The sequence below is a fragment of the Micropterus salmoides genome, unplaced genomic scaffold (genome assembly GCF_014851395.1).
Source record: "Micropterus salmoides isolate LMB-PRFRI ecotype aquatic unplaced genomic scaffold, ASM1485139v1 Ms_hic_scaffold_17, whole genome shotgun sequence".
NCBI lineage: Eukaryota > Metazoa > Chordata > Actinopteri > Centrarchiformes > Centrarchidae > Micropterus > Micropterus salmoides.
This window is the reverse complement of record NW_024040817.1, coordinates 21,110,953-21,127,836: the sequence shown is the minus strand read 5'-3', so window position 1 is coordinate 21,127,836 and position 16,884 is coordinate 21,110,953. Positions and strand designations below refer to the sequence as shown.

Below are 16,884 nucleotides of genomic sequence, written 5' to 3'. Positions count from 1 at the left end.
AGTCATACAATGATTGGCCAATCTTCCTACGAAATAATCTTACTTACTTGTAACTTATTTACGAGTCCATCTCATCCTCTTCTTTATCCTCCTCTCTCTTCTTTGCAGCAATTCCTCGCCTTCAACCCCTCCAGGAGGTTATCTGCCTTTGCTGCGCTGAGCCACCCCTACTTTCAAAGCGTGGACAGCCACAGTAGAAGTGTGTACGCAGCCCAGCCCATCCCCAGCAACAAGCCCACTATGGAGGAGAGGACTGCCTGACTGTCCTCCTCCACCCTTAATCATCCATACAGTGTTTATAAAAAGTATTCTGTAAACCCCACCTTGGTGTTATTCATGTATAATTATTTTTACAGCGTTAAATCAAAGTGTGTTCATCAAATCAAAGTTTTTTTGACACTGATCAACAGATAAATCTTTAATGTTAAAGTGAAAATACATCTGTATAAACTGATGTAATTGAAGTACAAATTTATTTATTTATTATTACCTTTATTTATTCAGGGGAGCTTCACTGAAAGGAAGCCTCTCTTTTGCAGGAACGCCCTGATCACATTCACACTGTTACACAATAGGTGCGTTCGAGATGACGGCGGCTGATTTTCGCCGACTTGATAGTCTAATGTGAGCTGCAGGTGACTACAGGGGCGGGGAATAAAAATGGCACCGTTATGTCGGACACATTCTACCTGCGTGAGCTTACTGTGAGCTGAGATCAATGACTGACTGACTCAAGTTGGAACCACACTTTTGCCTGGTCTCGCGGCATTTGCAAAGAAAAATGCCGCGAGACCAGGCAAAAGTGTGGTTCCAACTTGGTGCAGCCGGGAAAAAGCAACTTCGGCTGCCGGACTCAGCACCTGCAGCCGCCTTGCTCCCACGAAGTTTTTATGTCAGGTGACATGCTGATGTTTTGCAGCGCTTTTTTAAAGTCCAGCATGCATCATGTTAAGTCAGTGCTGCGCCATATGAAGTCAAACGCACTTATTCACACCTGGAAGCTGCCCAGTACAACCGCAGCCTGGTCTGCTGGCCACTAAGCAGCTCCACTGGAGCTGTTGGGGTTATAGGTCTTGCTCAAGGGCACCTCAGTGGTAGTAAATGAGGGAGGGCAAGCACTGCTTGGTTTACTTTCCACACCCAGATTTTATACTGCCGGTCCGGGGATTGAACCGACAGTCACAAGCTTGCTTCTCTAACCTTTGGGCCACCACTGCCCAAATATAGAGCACAGAGTGATTGATACGGACATATTCACCACCTCAAGTCAGTAAGCGGTAGAGGCACATTTGGTGTCATTTACAGCCTTTGCGTTGTATGTTTGGATACCGCAGTTTTCTCTCATTGTTCTTTGCAAAAGTCCTAAAGCTCTGTCAAGTTGCATGGTGAGCATGACCGAACAGCAGGGTTTCAAGTTCTGCCACAAATTCTTTGATTGTGGTCTGGTCAGGTGATGGCCGCTCAACCTATTATTCAACTTCTTAAAAAAAACAAAAAAAAAAACACTTTGCTGCACCAATGATAAACTAAGTGTGTCATTGTTAAGAGGGGTAATACTTACTGTCATTTAGATCCATTTGTATTGATTTGTTTTCTCTTTGACTTTTAAAGAGACATTTTGCTGATAATCGGTGTCAAAAAAGCATAATCAATCGTGATTCTGTGTTTTACATAAAATCAAAACATGAAATGGACCAAGGGGGGAAATACTTTTTGTAGTCAATGTACAAAGTTCTCGGGAAGTACTCCTGAAGAGAGGGTAAAGATGGTGTCAGGAAAGATGACACCAACACTCTCCTCCCATGAACAATGCACAAAAGCTATCCTCCTTCCGTGAACTGATGGATTGTAATTGCTGCTTTTAGGTTGTTGATGAATGCCCGTTAATGCAAAGAGACTTGCATCTCAGATTGACTTGTGGGTGTGGGCAGATAAGACTGAAGAGGCCATGAAGCAGACGTCTTTTTATGACCAGTGTTTCACCTTGGAAGAGACCTCTTGACTGTGGGAACCCGACCATCCAGGAGCCTGGGTGGACAGCAGGGACCTCATCTTCCTTCACGCTCACACTGTGTGTGTGTGTGTGTGTGAGAGTGTGCACAGTAAGCAGATGCACAGTACAAACACGCTCACAGATACATAAGCAACCTTTAGTGTGTGCTACAACTGACATCAGCACGCTCATGTCACACTCCTACTTATGGAAACATTAGGCATCACAGACCAGCCACTTACTGCCATGTCTTGACTTATCATTTCAGTTCTACATGTATTATATCACTGCCACCTTGAGGATGTCCTGAGTAACTGCAGACCAGTAGCGGGATTCTAATGGTATCTGCACTCTTCAAGGAGCTCTTCATAATGGGCTGATCTCAATACTGAGACGATGAAAAAAGAACCTTATTGAAAATGTTCCTGCCACTCACTTGGTGTTTATGACTTGCTTCTAGTCTGCCATCATGGGTTTTTATCATTATAAAATACAGTTATAAGTTACTATCTGAATGATACAGTAATGCACAGGCTTGCAATAGGTGGGGAAATCCCACCAGCACTATTCAACATGAATACATTTGGCACCGAATAGTGTCGCCAACATTCTGTATTTAATTTTTAATTTTATTGACAAGTCTTATATGCTTGTTTTCATCAAGTTGTTACTTTTTTAAGATGCTAGGGCATACTATATTCTTACACCAATTACACCAACTCTTTAGATGATTATAGAATGTGTGTAAGAATAGTTTGACAATGTGGAGGAATGTATAAAGGATAGGCATTGGGTACTGTACAGTATAGAGTGCTAAGTACAAGCTGTAATGATAGAAAACCTTTGATAGGCGCAGCGTCAGCCCATAGATATGTCGTAAAAATGGATAGATGTAGAGTAGCGAGCAGTGGAATATTGAATGGCAAGAGTATTTTGTCTATTGAAAATGTTGGTTTGGCTCTCTGGGTGCTTGAGTTTAATTTGAATTTGACAGTGGTTTTGATAATGAAATAATGCACAAATATTTTGTATACAGTTTTTGCTTTATTTTACTGTCATGTCCCGTTGTGTTCAAATCCAGTTTTTACCAGCAAGGAAAAAGCAAGTTATGCAGAGTTGTATTTTTGTATGTAGTAGTTCTTGCAGAACAGTAACATATTTTAACACTGGTTTACGTTTTCTTAACAGGTAGTGCTGCTAGCACACACACAGACACACTCTCTGACTTTCTCAGGTTCTTGTTTTGGATGTCCGAACCTATCGGGCACAGTTTGCACATCCCTGGGCTACTAACTGACCATATCACATCTCCTTCAGGTTTTCTTTCAAGCTGTCCCACGATCATGTCATTGATCACAGTCTACTGTCAATCCTATTTATCAAATATATGTTACTGTAGTCATTACTGTCTTAAGATAACTGCCTGTATCTGTTTTGCCAGCAATTTAAGATGGCGATGACAAGTAGATTGTGTATTGTCTGCTTGACTAAGCACTGTGTGAATTCACTATCTGATAACGACTCCTATCTGGTGTCAGTGGTGCATACAATGCAATGAAAGCTCCAAATACTTTAGACATAGTTTACAATTACAACAATGACTGCTTTAGGCTCATTACAGACACAATCACTGTACGCTTTTATGTTGAGTTAACCAGTTTGTAAAACATTTCAATCTCACAACATGAAACTCCACTGTTGAGCTTTTAGAAGTTTCACTCTTTCGGCACCAATTTAGCTTGATCTGTCATCCATCATGGAACTCCTAGTCTCCATTTCCATATGTTAAAAACAAATGACACAGGAACATATGTGTAGACTAGGAAAACCACAATCATGGCATTATATTTGTGTATGAATGCTGGCATTGGTGTCTTATTATTGTGTTGCACCAGTTGAATAAAAAACAGCTTTTTTTGAATGATGTTTTGGACTCATTTGTCAGTGTCCTTAAAAAATTAATGAATCTTTCTAGTGAATTTTTAGGTGTTATTTTGGAATGAGCAAACATTAGATGAAACACAATACAGTTATTTGTTTTACTTGCATTCTGCCACACCGTCTTTCCTCAACAATGTGCTTCTGTTTCATACCAGCAAGAGAACACATTCTTTATAAATAAATGAATATTTTTTATGTCATTGAATTGTGTTATCCATCTGTTTCGTAATAAAAAAGTGCACATTTTCAAAGAAGAACATACAGTATACTGTAGGAGATTATGGAGCCATAGAATTAAGGGTGTGCACAAAATATGAAAACTTTGAGATAAGAGATATAACCATTCAACAAGCAGACCAAATAGTTTATTAGAATTACAGCAGAAGTTACACAGAATTGAAAAGATGGGAGTGAGTGTGATGTTTATATGGGTACCAGCACATATTGGAATCAAAGTAAATTCATTTGCAGATTAATTTGCAAAAGAAGACACACAAAGTAGGCTAGTGGATAGGATAACTGGCATAACATTTAACAGTAAAAACGAAACTAAGAGTGTAATTAATCACAGATAGAAGGGAAGGTGGCTGAGAGAAGATACCTGATTCATAGTCTCAGATAGATCAAAGTAAACTTTGATTTGCATGATTTTTTGCAAAGACGTTCATGGGATGAATGTTATCTATTTTGTTTCATTATCTGAGGAGAACTAATCCGTTTGAGAGAATCTTATTGTTCGTGGCTATTTTAATTTAATTTTGTTTTAATTGTATAAATTACTAGTGTAGTCTATTACATTTAAAGTCGAATCCCGATCCACACTTCATACCAGTTGGTGGCGGTAATGCACCATTTTGTTGTTTGCCAACCTCAAAAAGAAAAACATCAAGAAGAAGAAGCTTCCATTAACAAGTCTGATGTGGCTAGGTCAATGTTAGCAAGGTAACACTAATGTTTGTTCTCTCTGTTGGATATGTTTCCCCATCACTAACTCGACATGGGCAAGAGAGACAATCGAGTGGTGAGTTATATGCAATGTATGCAAACCTGAGAAGCTGTCGACACGCGGTTATATCTCGTAAACTAGGCTCAGCACAAGCAGAGCTGAGTGTTGGCTAGATAATGTAGGCCCAACGTTAGACAGTGTACGTGTGTCAGCGTGAACTATCTAACTATCTCCTTTTAAAATACAACAACATGGTTTTAATTGGTGCATTGTGGTGTAGCCAACGCCAAAAGGTGAGTCCCAGTGCTCGAGCTGCACTAGTGGAGCTCCGGAGAGCTATAAATGCTAACGTTAGCTCATAACATTTTGGACAGTGTTTTGATGAGGGGGTGTTGCGTAGTGCTTTTCGTTACTTCTTGAGTAATGTTACAGCATTAAAACACTAGCAAGGACATATTAAACGAATAGCAAGTGAGGCTTAACGTTATTAGTCCAGTGTTTTGGGTTAATGTTTGCTAATGCCAAGTTAACCATTTTATCAGTTGCACATATTTTCTCTTGCTAACGTTGCGTTCATCCTCGGCATATCTTATATTTATCTTTTTAACACGGCGATTATGATGATGGAAGGTATAACCATGTCTGTGACAAATTAGTAGGTAATTTACACCTAACTATAACGCTTGTGGTCAGATACAACGGCCTTGCAGTAAATCATATCTTCAGTGAGTTGAAAATTGGTTTTCGTTTAAAAGTGATTATAGAGGTGTTGGTTCTATTTATGATTATCTTGGGGAAGCATGTGGGGTTGTAGAGCTGTATTTCAGTAATAACTGTTTAATCTCAGTGCCTAATAATCTGGGATCTGGGTGTATTTTTTACTAACCTCCATTAGAAATTTGTAAAATGCTTTCCAATGTTCTGTGTTGCAGGCTTACATTAACCCCATTGCTGCTGCACGAGCCAGGGGACCGGCACAGAACTCCGGACCAACCATACAGGATTACTTAAGCAGACCTCGACCAACATGGTGAGAAACCTCACTGGCCTATCCTGACATACAAATTTGCTCCTTGTTAACAAAAAGAGACATGCTTCTTTCTCACAGCTGCACTCCCCTGTTATTGTATTATGTTGCGTCCATGCTGTTCAATATGGACGTGCAGTCCTGTAGTCCAGTGGTTCCCAACCTGGGGTCCGCGCCCCCCCGAGGGGGGTGCCAGAGATGACAGGGGGTGCCCAAACCTTTATCTGTTTTCAAAAAAACTTTGATTTGCACCTTCTATTTTTTTTTTTTTAAATCGCGATAACACACTAGATAATTTGTACAAAGGTCTGTATACGTTCTTTTCCTCACTTAAAATAGTAGGCAGACTACTTAGTAGTAGGGCTGTAATAGTTTTGAAACAAAGACCAAAATCGCGACACAAAAGTCCATGATCTCGTATCGAAACACCCGCACATTGAACTGTTGAGCTCTAATTAAGACGGAGCAACTGTGGCGGCGGCGGCTGGTGGACGGTGGGCTCGGTAGCGGTGCATATTGTAGGCTGTTTGTATTAACAGTAGGTTATTGTATTTTTGTATTTGTCATTTTCCACCTTTATAGTTTAGTGTTTATTTACTTGAATCAGCTCCTCTGCTCTTCTCCCCACACTCTCACACACCTAGCCTGCACCTCTGGTCTCTCACAGCAAACACGCAAGCTTGATCTACCTCTTTCTGTCTCTCTCTCCCTGTATGTGCCTCAACTGATTTTCTCCATCAGCAGTACATTTCATTAAGTCGCCCTGTTTAATAAATACACCTGTGATTCAGTTTTCAAGTGCACCGCATGTGGATCGAAACTGAAACTTAACGTTAGTGAGTGCAGTGGTGCGTTCACTGTCGCTCCGTAATGTAACATTTCCTGCTTGTCCATTAACTTAATACCAGATGACCTCTCCCTCACCGTTTCTCTGCAAAATGCTTAAGTGGTTTACTAAATATACTTTGGCAGGTGCAGTTATACCTGTCCGGCCCGCCCAAGTAGAGTATATGTTGAATGCACTTAAGTTAGTGCAAGCTGTAGGCCTATATTCTGTAATCTATCTTATAACCCCCTTCTCTTGGTATTCAACAATACCAAGAAACAAAACACCAGGAGACTGTTGGTGAAGGCCAACCAAGAGCCGGCATTGATTTACACACAGCCATGGAAGTGTCATTTGACTCAATTTGTTTGCTATTAGTAAGTAATTACATAATATTTTTCTGTGTGCGTGTTTTGTCAGCTGTTGGGGGGGCTCAGCTTTTCTTGGATAAAAGGGGGGGCGCCAAGGAAAAAAGGTTGGGAACCACTGCTCTAGTCCATGGTTCTCCTTACAGGCAGACAGAACCAGCTCTTATCTTTTTTGCTAAGACAGATAAATTCATATATAGCGCCAAATCACAACAACAGTTATCTCACAGTGCTTTCCATAAAAGAGCAGGTCTAGACCGTACTCTGTGATGTTAGTTACAGAAGCCCAACAATTCCCACCAAGAGCAAGCACTAGGCGACAGAGGCAAGGAAAAACTTCCTTTTAAGAGGCAGAATCCTCGAGCAGAACCATGGCTCAGGGTGGGCGGTCATCTGCCTCGACCGGTTGGGGGTGAAGGGGGGAGAGAGAGAGAGAGGGCGGGCAAGAGAGGGACAGAGAGAAAGAGAGAGAGGGATGGAAGGAGAGAGAGGGGAGGGAGGCAGCCTACACAATATACACACACTGAGATACAGATAGTAAAGTTGATGTTGCTAAAGACAATATGAAAAAGGGTACAGATATTTATAGTAGTGTTAATGATAATAATCGTAATGTTAATGATTATAATAACAATAGGACTAGTAACAATAGTCGTTGCAGCAGAGGGTGTCGAGCAGGAACACGGGGGCAGCAGGTGACTCGCAACCACAGATCCAGACTCCACAGCTCCAGAGCCAGAAACACCTGCAGGAAGTGATAGGAGGAGAGAGGAGAGGGACGAGAAAGCACAAGACTACCGGAAAGGGGAGAAGTTGTGTTAGTAACATGCAATAATGGGATGAGGTTGCATACAGAGGGAGAGAAAGTAGAGGAGAGAAGAGCTCAGTGCATCATGGGAAATCCCCCGGCAGTCTAGGCCTATAGCAGCATAACTAAGGGATGGTTCAGGACTCACCTGAGCCAGCCCCAACTATAAGCTTTATCAAAGAGGAAAGTCTTAAGCCTACTCTTAAATGTGGAGATGGTGTCTGCCTCCTGAACCCAAACTGGAACCTGGTTCCACAGGAGAGGAGCTCGATAGCTGAACGCTCTGGCTCCTAGTCTACTTCTGGAGACTCTAGGAACCACAAGTAACCCTGCATTCTGGGAGCGCAGTGCTCTGGTGGGGTAGTAAGGTACTATGAGCTCTTTAAGATAAGATGGTGCCTGACCATTAAGAGCTTTGTAGGTAAGAAAAATGATTTTAAATTCTATTCTGGATTTTACTGGAAGCCAATGCAGAGAAGCTAAGACAGGAGAAATATGATCTCTTTTCCTGGTTCCTGATCAAAGATAACTCCAAGATTCCTCACAGTGGTGCTGGAGACCAGGTCGATGCCATCAAGGGAAACTATATCTTTAGATAATGCGTCACGGAGGTGCTTGGGCCTCAGAACAATAACTTCAGTTTTATCTGAGTTTAACATTAGAAAATTACAGGTCATCCAGGTTTTAACATCCTGAAGGCACATTTGAAGTTTAGCTAACTGATGAGTTTCATCTGGTTTGATCGATAGATATAACTGAGTATCATCTGCATAACAATGAAAGTTTATGGAATATTTCCTGATAATATTGCCTAAAGGAAGCATAAAGTGAACAGGATTGGTCCGAGGACATATCCTTGAGGAACTCCATGACTAACTTTGGCGTGCACTCAGGACTCATCGTTAACATGTACAAACTGAAATCGATCTGATAAATAGGACCTAAACCAGCTTAGAGCGGTTCCTTTAATGCCAATGAAATGTTCCAGTCTCTGCAATAGGATCTGATGGTCAATGGTAACAAATGCAGCACTAAGATCTAGTAAAAACAGTACAGAGACAAGTCCTTTGTCTGATGCAATAAGGAGGTTATTAGTAATTTTCACAGTGCTGTCTCTGTGCTATGATGGAGTCTAAATCCTGACTGAAAATCCTCAAATAAATTATTGCTCTGTAGAAAGTCACACAGCTGTTTAGCAACTGCTTTCTCCAGGATCTTAGAGAGAAATGGAAGGTTAGATATAGGTCTATAGTTGGCTAAAACATCTGGATCAAGTTTGGGCTTTTTCAGAAGAGGTTTAATTACAGCTACTTTAAAGTACTGTGGTATATAGCCTGTTGATAAAGACAGATTGATCATATCTAGCATAGAAGTGCTGACTAAGGGTAAAACTTCTTTAAGCAGCCGAGTCGGGATGGGGGTCTAAGAGGCAGGTTGATGGTTTAGATGAAGAAATTATTGAAGTTAGTTGGTAAAGATTGAGGGAAGCAAAGCAGTCTAAACATATGTTTGGTTTTACAGCTGTTTAAAGAAACTGTTACAGTTAATGTTAAACACGCCACAGCTCATTGGTTGCTTTGCAGTGCTGCTTATGTGTTTTTATTCAGCTAAAAAAGTAAATAGTTATGTTCACAAGTCTAGGATTAAGACTGCTTTGAGGAAACCTTCTGCAAAATAAATGTGTCATTTGTAGTCTCACAAATGGTCTGTACTGTATTATTCATTCAATACTGTTTCGGTAAACTGGGGTTACTCTCAGAGCAGAGGATGCTTTTTAGTACGGACAAAATGGCTTTCAGCATTCTGACCTGCATCAATGTCTGCTTTGTGCAACATGGACAGAAATTATATTTTAGATTGTTTGGCTTAAATTATGGTTTTCTGAGTTTGATGTAACAGGACTTGTTCTTCATTAACTAATAGCTCCGGGTAAAATACTTATTTGTCCTTAATGCATCCTAAGGCTATTTTCCTAAATAGAGAATTTAAGCAATACAGACTTGTTCAAATTTACTGTCACAACAAGAAGTAATTTAACGGCTTTTACCATTTTTAGTAGTGTTATACCCAGTGGATTTGAGTCAGTATCGTTGCAACATCAGCATTACTCCAGGACAGGGTGCTCTCACAACAGCGCTGCTGACTGTCAAGCTCATCATCTAACCTTTTTACCTGTGTTTTTACATATCTTTGGTCCTCCCTTGAAACATTCAAATCTTATCTGCGAGCAAGAAAAAGCTCTTGTCTTGTAAAAAATAAAATTGATATTTGGCTCAGGAACAGATCAGTTTGAAAATATATGAATGAATTTACAATTTTTTTTCAATAAAAAATAAAAAAGTAAAGGGGACATAAAATGCCATTGTCTGGTACCATAGTACTAGTTATAAGGCTTCAAAGAATTATAGTTGATTATAATTACAGCTGTTTGGAAAACACAAGACTCTTGATTCAATAAAGAAATGCTAGAAATGAATAGGGCCATTGAGTCATGCATTGTCTGTTTACTGTACACTTGTTGGCGACATGGAAAAATTGCAGGTGACAGACACTACCTCCCAAATGTTTGCTGACAAGCCTTAAGTATGTTTCACAACTGATTCATTGTCTTTTCATCAGGGAAGAATTAAAGGAGCAGCTGGAGAAGAAGAAGAAGGGCTCCCGAGCCCTGGCTGACTTTGAGGACAAAATGAACGATGTATGTTTGTATTATGTATACTTACACTTACACAACTATTTTTTTTACTATTATTTTACACAAATGTCCGACACAGCTTTATGTATTTTAATGTTTTTCAGAAATGGAGGAAAGAACTGGCAAAAAACCGAGAGAAGTTGTTAGGGGGAGGTGACAAAGAAAAAGACAAAAAAACAACAGAAAAGGAAAAAGAGGAGAAGAAAGAGAAAAAAGAGGTATGTTGTCTCTTTTATCGGACATTTGAATTATCTCACTCTTAAAATTCATCTTTACTCACTTTGGCTTTTCATTTGTGTCTAGAAAAAGAAGAAAGAGAAGAAGAAGCCCAGCAGGGTGAGGAGAGACCTCCAGTATTTTGATGGCTAGCTGTGCCACAACACTGCTGCGCACACACACACACACACTCTTTATGTACACATGAAAAAAAGTGGTGAAGGGACACAAATAATAAAGATGATATAGAATACATACACAAAATCAAGAACCATTGTCATACAGCAGGTCTTCACAAGCATATAACTCACTTGTCAGGTAACAGCATCTCTGCTATATGTGGCAGCTGCAAATAATAGCAGACAGAGCACAGTACTTTGCGAGCCAGGTAACCCCGTTTTTGGGCATCCCAAGCTGTTGAAGCCATCTTGCGACCAACGTGTGTGTCTGTGTCCTAGGCTGCCAAGTATGAAAACAAGTAGTGTGCACTGATCTAGTGCACATCTGACCTAGCTCTGAGAAGGCATTTAGGAGTAGATGGTATTTAATGACCTTGGTCGTAAAATCTTCCTTCATGCAGAATCGAAGGTGCAGCCTACCTTCAAAATAAACACCTCACTAGACACTTCCAACAACATCTGATATTTTAGCAAGCAGGTGTAAGAAAGTAGCAGAATTACTTATATGAATTATAAACTGTGGATGGCTTTACACAGTGATGTTTATGAGCATGGAAATGGTTTGATATGTCTTTCACTAAGAGGTCTACTATTCTGTCATGATGTGCTATGTACATTCATTTGTAAGTAAGTAACAGCCATTCAAGATGCGTGACATTGTTTCAGTCATCTGTGGTGTGATGCAAACAATGTGGGATCCGAGTTGTGGGAAACCAAGTAGAAAGGTTGAGTCTGGTAGGAAGAACTGGTAGTCTGGCTTTTATTGTGAATGTTTATTTATTTCCTCATGTGGGCGCAGTGTTCTTGAGGAATAAGGGATCAGAAGAGGAGGGCACAAAAGTTTTCCCTGAAGTTTTCTTCCAGTACTGTGTTGATGTTCCTGTAAGTCCATAAGAGTTCGCTGGGCACCTGCATGTGGCTGTGATCACCATATGTGGTTTTCTTGATGTAGGTGAGAGGGTCAGTTATAATGTCCTCTGTGACCCTTGAGTCCCAGAGTCAGACCGCATCCACTCATGTGACACTCCAGTTTAGATCTGGCCAGTTTGACCAGACCCCAAAACCAGCAGAATCGGTAGCCTATAAGGTTTCCTGTTGGGTTTTTTTCTGAATCAAACACACACGCAGACACACACACTCTGTGTCCTCTGAGATGGTCTCTAACTGAATCCTTTTACTGTTCCAAACAAGTGAATAACCTCAAGTCTAATGAATCCTGCTTTCATTGTGTTTTGGTCAAGCATTCTTCATCTTCCTCCTCCTCATCGAGTTCTGATTCTTCTAGCAGCTCCTCCTCAGAATCTGAAGACGAGGTAAGTCATTGCAGACTTCAGCATGCGAATTGACATACTGCCAACCAAAAATAACATTTTGTGACTCTTAATCCATCTGCATCAGTTCAGAAGTGTAGTGTTCCGGAAATAGACACAAACTCTGCTCCGCTTGTTGACACATTAAATGTTTCTGATAGTGGATTAGTGTGTGATAACTGATCAGTAATAAATTTGACTAGCTTAATATATCCAGCTCAAACTGATCAATTTTTAAAGGCTGTGATGCGTTTCCCTAGCCATCCTGCAAATCCATAAAGATGTTTTACACGTAATGCAGCACTGCACTGTAAGGTCATAGGTCTTATTTATTTTTTCCAGCATCCTTTGCACTATGCTCCATCACACTGTGTACATGTATGTGTACCTGTATATCATATCCACCTTCAACATGTACATAATGAGAATAGTTTACTCTTGCATCCTTTGCACTCTGACTACTGTCTATATTGTCTGATTTTATTTTGTTATTGTATAAGTATGCACATCATGAGCAATGTACAATCCTGAGTCAAATTCCTCGTTTGTGTACACATACCTGGCAATAAAACTGATTCTGATTTTATTTCTATTTGTGTGTCCAGGATGAAAAGAAGAGTGTGAAGAAAAAGCGGAAGAGAAAGAAGTCATCGTCCAGGAGAGCATCGGACAGCTCAGAGGAAGAATCTGATGCTGAAAGCAAGGTTTTTCTTTTCTTCTTTTCTTTTTTAAGGCACAATTTGCTTGCCTTAATTTAGTATAGAATTAGTGTCTGGTGTTGAAAATGTGCTGTCCAACAACTGTCCTGCAAAGACATCATGTTGTTTAAAATGCCAGTGTTTAATCTAAATGTTTTCTTCCCAAGAAGAAAAAGAAAAGAATCAAGGAAGAAGGGGACAAAGAGAAGGTAATTTACTCTTATTCACTAACTCTCATTTTTGATGCTGTTAATTTTGCTGAACTTCTGTGTATTTCAACAGATGTGTGATCATTTGAAAAAACTTAGCCTATATATACACACACACACACACACATGTCCCTTGTTCTTGCCAATCATGTTGAGTCAACACCTTTTGAGTTCAGTTGTTACAAAGCATTCATAATTGGGATGTAAATCTTGTGTCTGTCAGGATGACAGAAGAAAGAAGGAAAGAAAAAGGAAGGCCGAGCGAAGTTACAAAGACACATCTTCAGAGTCATCTGTGGACTCTGAGGGGGAGGAGGTAGTAAGTATCATTCTCAAGAATTGTTTTTAGGATAATCACTACTCTGAAACTACTACAAGTTTGCCACTAGTCTAACTTGTAATATAAACCAGTCAATAGAAAATCCCTCCCTTCAATAATTAATCCATGTTATCTCCTCTTTGTTCCTCTTTTACTTCTTTGTTCCTCTTTTTAATTCAAATCTGAGGAGATGAAAATTATTTTAAGTATCGCCAAGTATGCCTGCTGCTAACCTCTGTAACAGTATACAGTTTTTGGCATTTGGCCGATGGGGCATGTTTCATGGAAGGCATCTGTGAAGACGGTTTAGTCAGAATCAGAGTAATGTATAAATGACTGGCTCGTTGGTTTAGTTTTAATTCTGTGCTGTTGTCCCAAGTATACAGACTTGTGACTACACACAAGATGAGAACGCACATGCATGTCAGCAGTCAGCTGTCCATTGCCTTTAGTCTTTGTCACGTGCTCAGTTGCAGGAGAATGAGTCAACATATTTTTGATTTTCACTCCTCTCCCACCCCACTGCTACAAAAACTCTCCCATCCCAATCCTGGAACAATGACCCCCGTCCAATCCCAATCATCACTAAAAAAATTTGAAAATAGTTTAGTTATGTTAGAAACTGCATATTTATAGAAAAAACAGACCTATGATTCCCGCCCCACATACTCCTGTTGACTTTTGTGATGAATAGTGAAATTGATTCCCATCCTGCGGGAAACCTGTGGATCACAGGACAAAATATTAAGTTGGTGTGTCCGTGTGATCCGTAATCAAACCAGAATAAAACCTTGCATCAATGGTAAATTCCCCCTTTCTGCCCAGAATAATAGCAGGTTAAGCACAGTGATAGCTCTTTCACAAGACCCAGATGATATGGGTGTACTGAGGCATATTCAACCCGAGTTGGACCCATTCATCTGAGACTGCAGTCACTGATTAATCTGTGGTTGTCACAGTTACAGGATACTCCCGTCTGCAGTGTAATTCAATTCCCTTAACTGCTAAGCCATAGACTTATACACAGTTACATTACAAATTTGCCAAATATTTAAATTCATGTTTCAGTCTCACTTCTTCCTGTACGCTCATTCTCTTTCACTCATCCAGATGTGCAAGCTTTCTGTCTGTCACTCTTCTTGGGTAGTCTGGTAAATGAGGTTCCGTCTCTAATTAAAAACTCCATTATATCAAAGACTGGCAGTGTTTGACTTCCATTCAACCTATATCAGGAGGAGGTTGTGACCCCATGTTGGCCCATTCATATTGACGGCTACTGCAAGTTCAACTAGTGTCGCTCTAAATTTTGCGTGATTCAGACAGACACTCAGAACCTGAGGGAGAGTAAGCGCAATGAGTCTGACCAAGACGGTTGAACTATTAATCAGGGGAAATGTTAGATTTACCTTAATGGCTAAGTGAAATGGGTTCAAGTGTCATCCTGTTTTTCCTATCAAGCCCTGTTGTCATGCATTTTACCTGCCATTCTGCACCCTGTTGTATAACTCTAGAGTATCCAGTGGTGATGCATGGATGAGGATGATTGTAAAATTGTTTTGTTTATCAGTCAGCGGTCATCACTTGGGCCTGTTTATTTTTCATAGATAAGAAATTTAATCAGATTTTGTTCAGTTTTGTCTGAACTTATGCAAAAATAGATTTAGTGTTATTATGTTTGCCAGGAAACATGACAAAATCATAAGTTTAGTGTAATAACTACCTCACTGAGTTAAAAAAAAAATGGTAAAACTTCAAGTGAAAGGAGAAAGGTTGCCACGGGAGCTTTTCATAATTTGGGCATGTTAACCATTTTTGCTCAAAAGTGTAGAAGACAACAGTTTGGTCCATAAACAGATGACCTTATGACTTGACTTGACTTGACTCCATAGTTGTGAAACAAGTTTTTTGCATGTAATGGGCTTTTTGGAATTGAGTGTAGCTGAAGACTTCCCCTTTTCCGTGGTCTCATTTCAGTTTTTCTCTCCCTAGGCTGAAGCCAAGAAGAAAAAGAGAAGTAGCGAGGAAAAGGAGAAAATCCCAGTGAGCAGTTGACTTACTTACTTTTCAGTTAACAGTTCACACAAAAGGTTCTGGTTTGATCTAGTGCAGCTAAGCAGGCAGATTTTTATCTGATGACTACATCAAAGACTAATATCAGGAATGTAAGAATTTAGTAAGTAGGTAAGATTTTTAAAAGTTTAATGATCTTTCGTACATGGAGTGCATCTTCATAATACAAGTCCCAATACCCCTATACAGATATGTTGGGACATTGGCAAGTGTCAGAAATTCACCACTAAACCTTATGTGCGGAGCCTCACCCCCCCCTCCCAAAAAATACACATTGTTAATCCAGCTGTGGAATTAATGCTAAACTTATGAGCAGTGACTTAAATAAAAGTGTCAAACGTCAAATGTTTTACATTTACAGGACAAATCCAAGAAGAAGAGGAAAAAGAAGCACAAGAAACACGGCAGAAAAAAGAAAAAGAAGACTGCATCTCAGTCAGACTTGGAGCTCAATTAACAACCGTAGCTTTACAGTTCCCTCATCCTCCTGACAGCTCACTAGTGTTATGTTTGCCTTTGACTTCGAAAAACTTTACCCATCCAGCTTCGGTCATCACGCTTCAACAAGAGACCTACAGACATGTAATGCTGGGGTTCTGTGAGTGAAGTGAAGTTGAGAGAGGAACCCATCCCTCTACGTGGCAAATACTGGTACATATCTTTGGTTGTTTGTTTTTTTTATCACCATGCCTTTTGTAGATTATTTTTCTTTTGAGTTACACTCAACAACAGGAATTCCACATCTCCCCCACCGCATCTTGGAGATTTCAGTGTAACCGGCACTAACTTTCACCTTCAGTATACTGGTCCTCTTGGAGTTGCTCTCTCCGCTTCAAACCAAGAATCTTGCATTTCTAGTTGCTCGATGAGGCTGTTATGCTGGTTCCTGCGTCATTCATGTAGACCTGATGTCTCGCCAGCCTCATACTGAAGTTGAACTTTCGATAAGAAATGTGTTCTTCACAGTCAACATTTATACAAGAGATAATTGTTCTGTTTCACAAATTGTCACACCTCAGTGTACATGTATAAACAATGGGAATTCATTAAATAAAGTATTGTTTTATCCTTTATTGCTGTTCCAACTTTTTATTGCGAGATGTGTGGTTTTATTACACCTTTCATTACAAACTGTTAAAAATCTTGTTCTGCAATATCTTGTTTCCTTAAAACTGAGGACAGCAGTACTGTAAGAGTAACTGTAGGAATGATGTAAAGCACAGAACCACCTCAGGTATTGCAACTTGTTTTCGTAGGTTCACACCACACATTCTGCCAT

General features: G+C 40.0%; 2 protein-coding genes across 8 annotated transcripts in view; both read left to right on the top strand.

Annotated features, from left to right (window-relative positions):
• cdk6 (cyclin-dependent kinase 6) overlaps nt 1–3,915 on the top strand; it is a 33,844-nt gene extending 29,929 nt beyond the window's left edge. The window contains exon 8 of the mRNA XM_038724902.1: nt 109–3,915. Coding sequence (XP_038580830.1) covers nt 109–261 — 153 coding nt within the window. The 3' untranslated portion in view covers nt 262–3,915. The remainder of the gene's footprint in view (nt 1–108) is intronic.
• An 883-nt stretch (nt 3,916–4,798) lies between these two features.
• On the top strand, nt 4,799–16,678 carry fam133b (family with sequence similarity 133 member B). Of its 7 annotated transcripts, none has more exons than XM_038724247.1 (11): nt 4,799–4,955; nt 5,813–5,910; nt 10,529–10,607; nt 10,709–10,822; nt 10,908–10,940; nt 12,241–12,312; nt 12,915–13,013; nt 13,178–13,216; nt 13,440–13,532; nt 15,525–15,575; nt 15,967–16,678. In XM_038724247.1, exons 1-11 carry the CDS (start codon nt 4,932–4,934, stop codon nt 16,060–16,062), a joined length of 798 nt encoding a protein of 265 aa, XP_038580175.1. In that variant the 5' UTR covers nt 4,799–4,931; the 3' UTR covers nt 16,063–16,678. The 7 variants fall into 7 exon arrangements, with proteins under 7 accessions (XP_038580175.1, XP_038580174.1, XP_038580173.1 ...); XM_038724246.1 differs by having other exon boundaries at nt 13,175–13,216; nt 13,440–13,535; XM_038724245.1 differs by lacking the exon at nt 4,799–4,955 and adding an exon at nt 5,039–5,173 and having other exon boundaries at nt 13,175–13,216.
• The last annotated feature ends 206 nt before the right edge of the window (nt 16,679–16,884 follow it).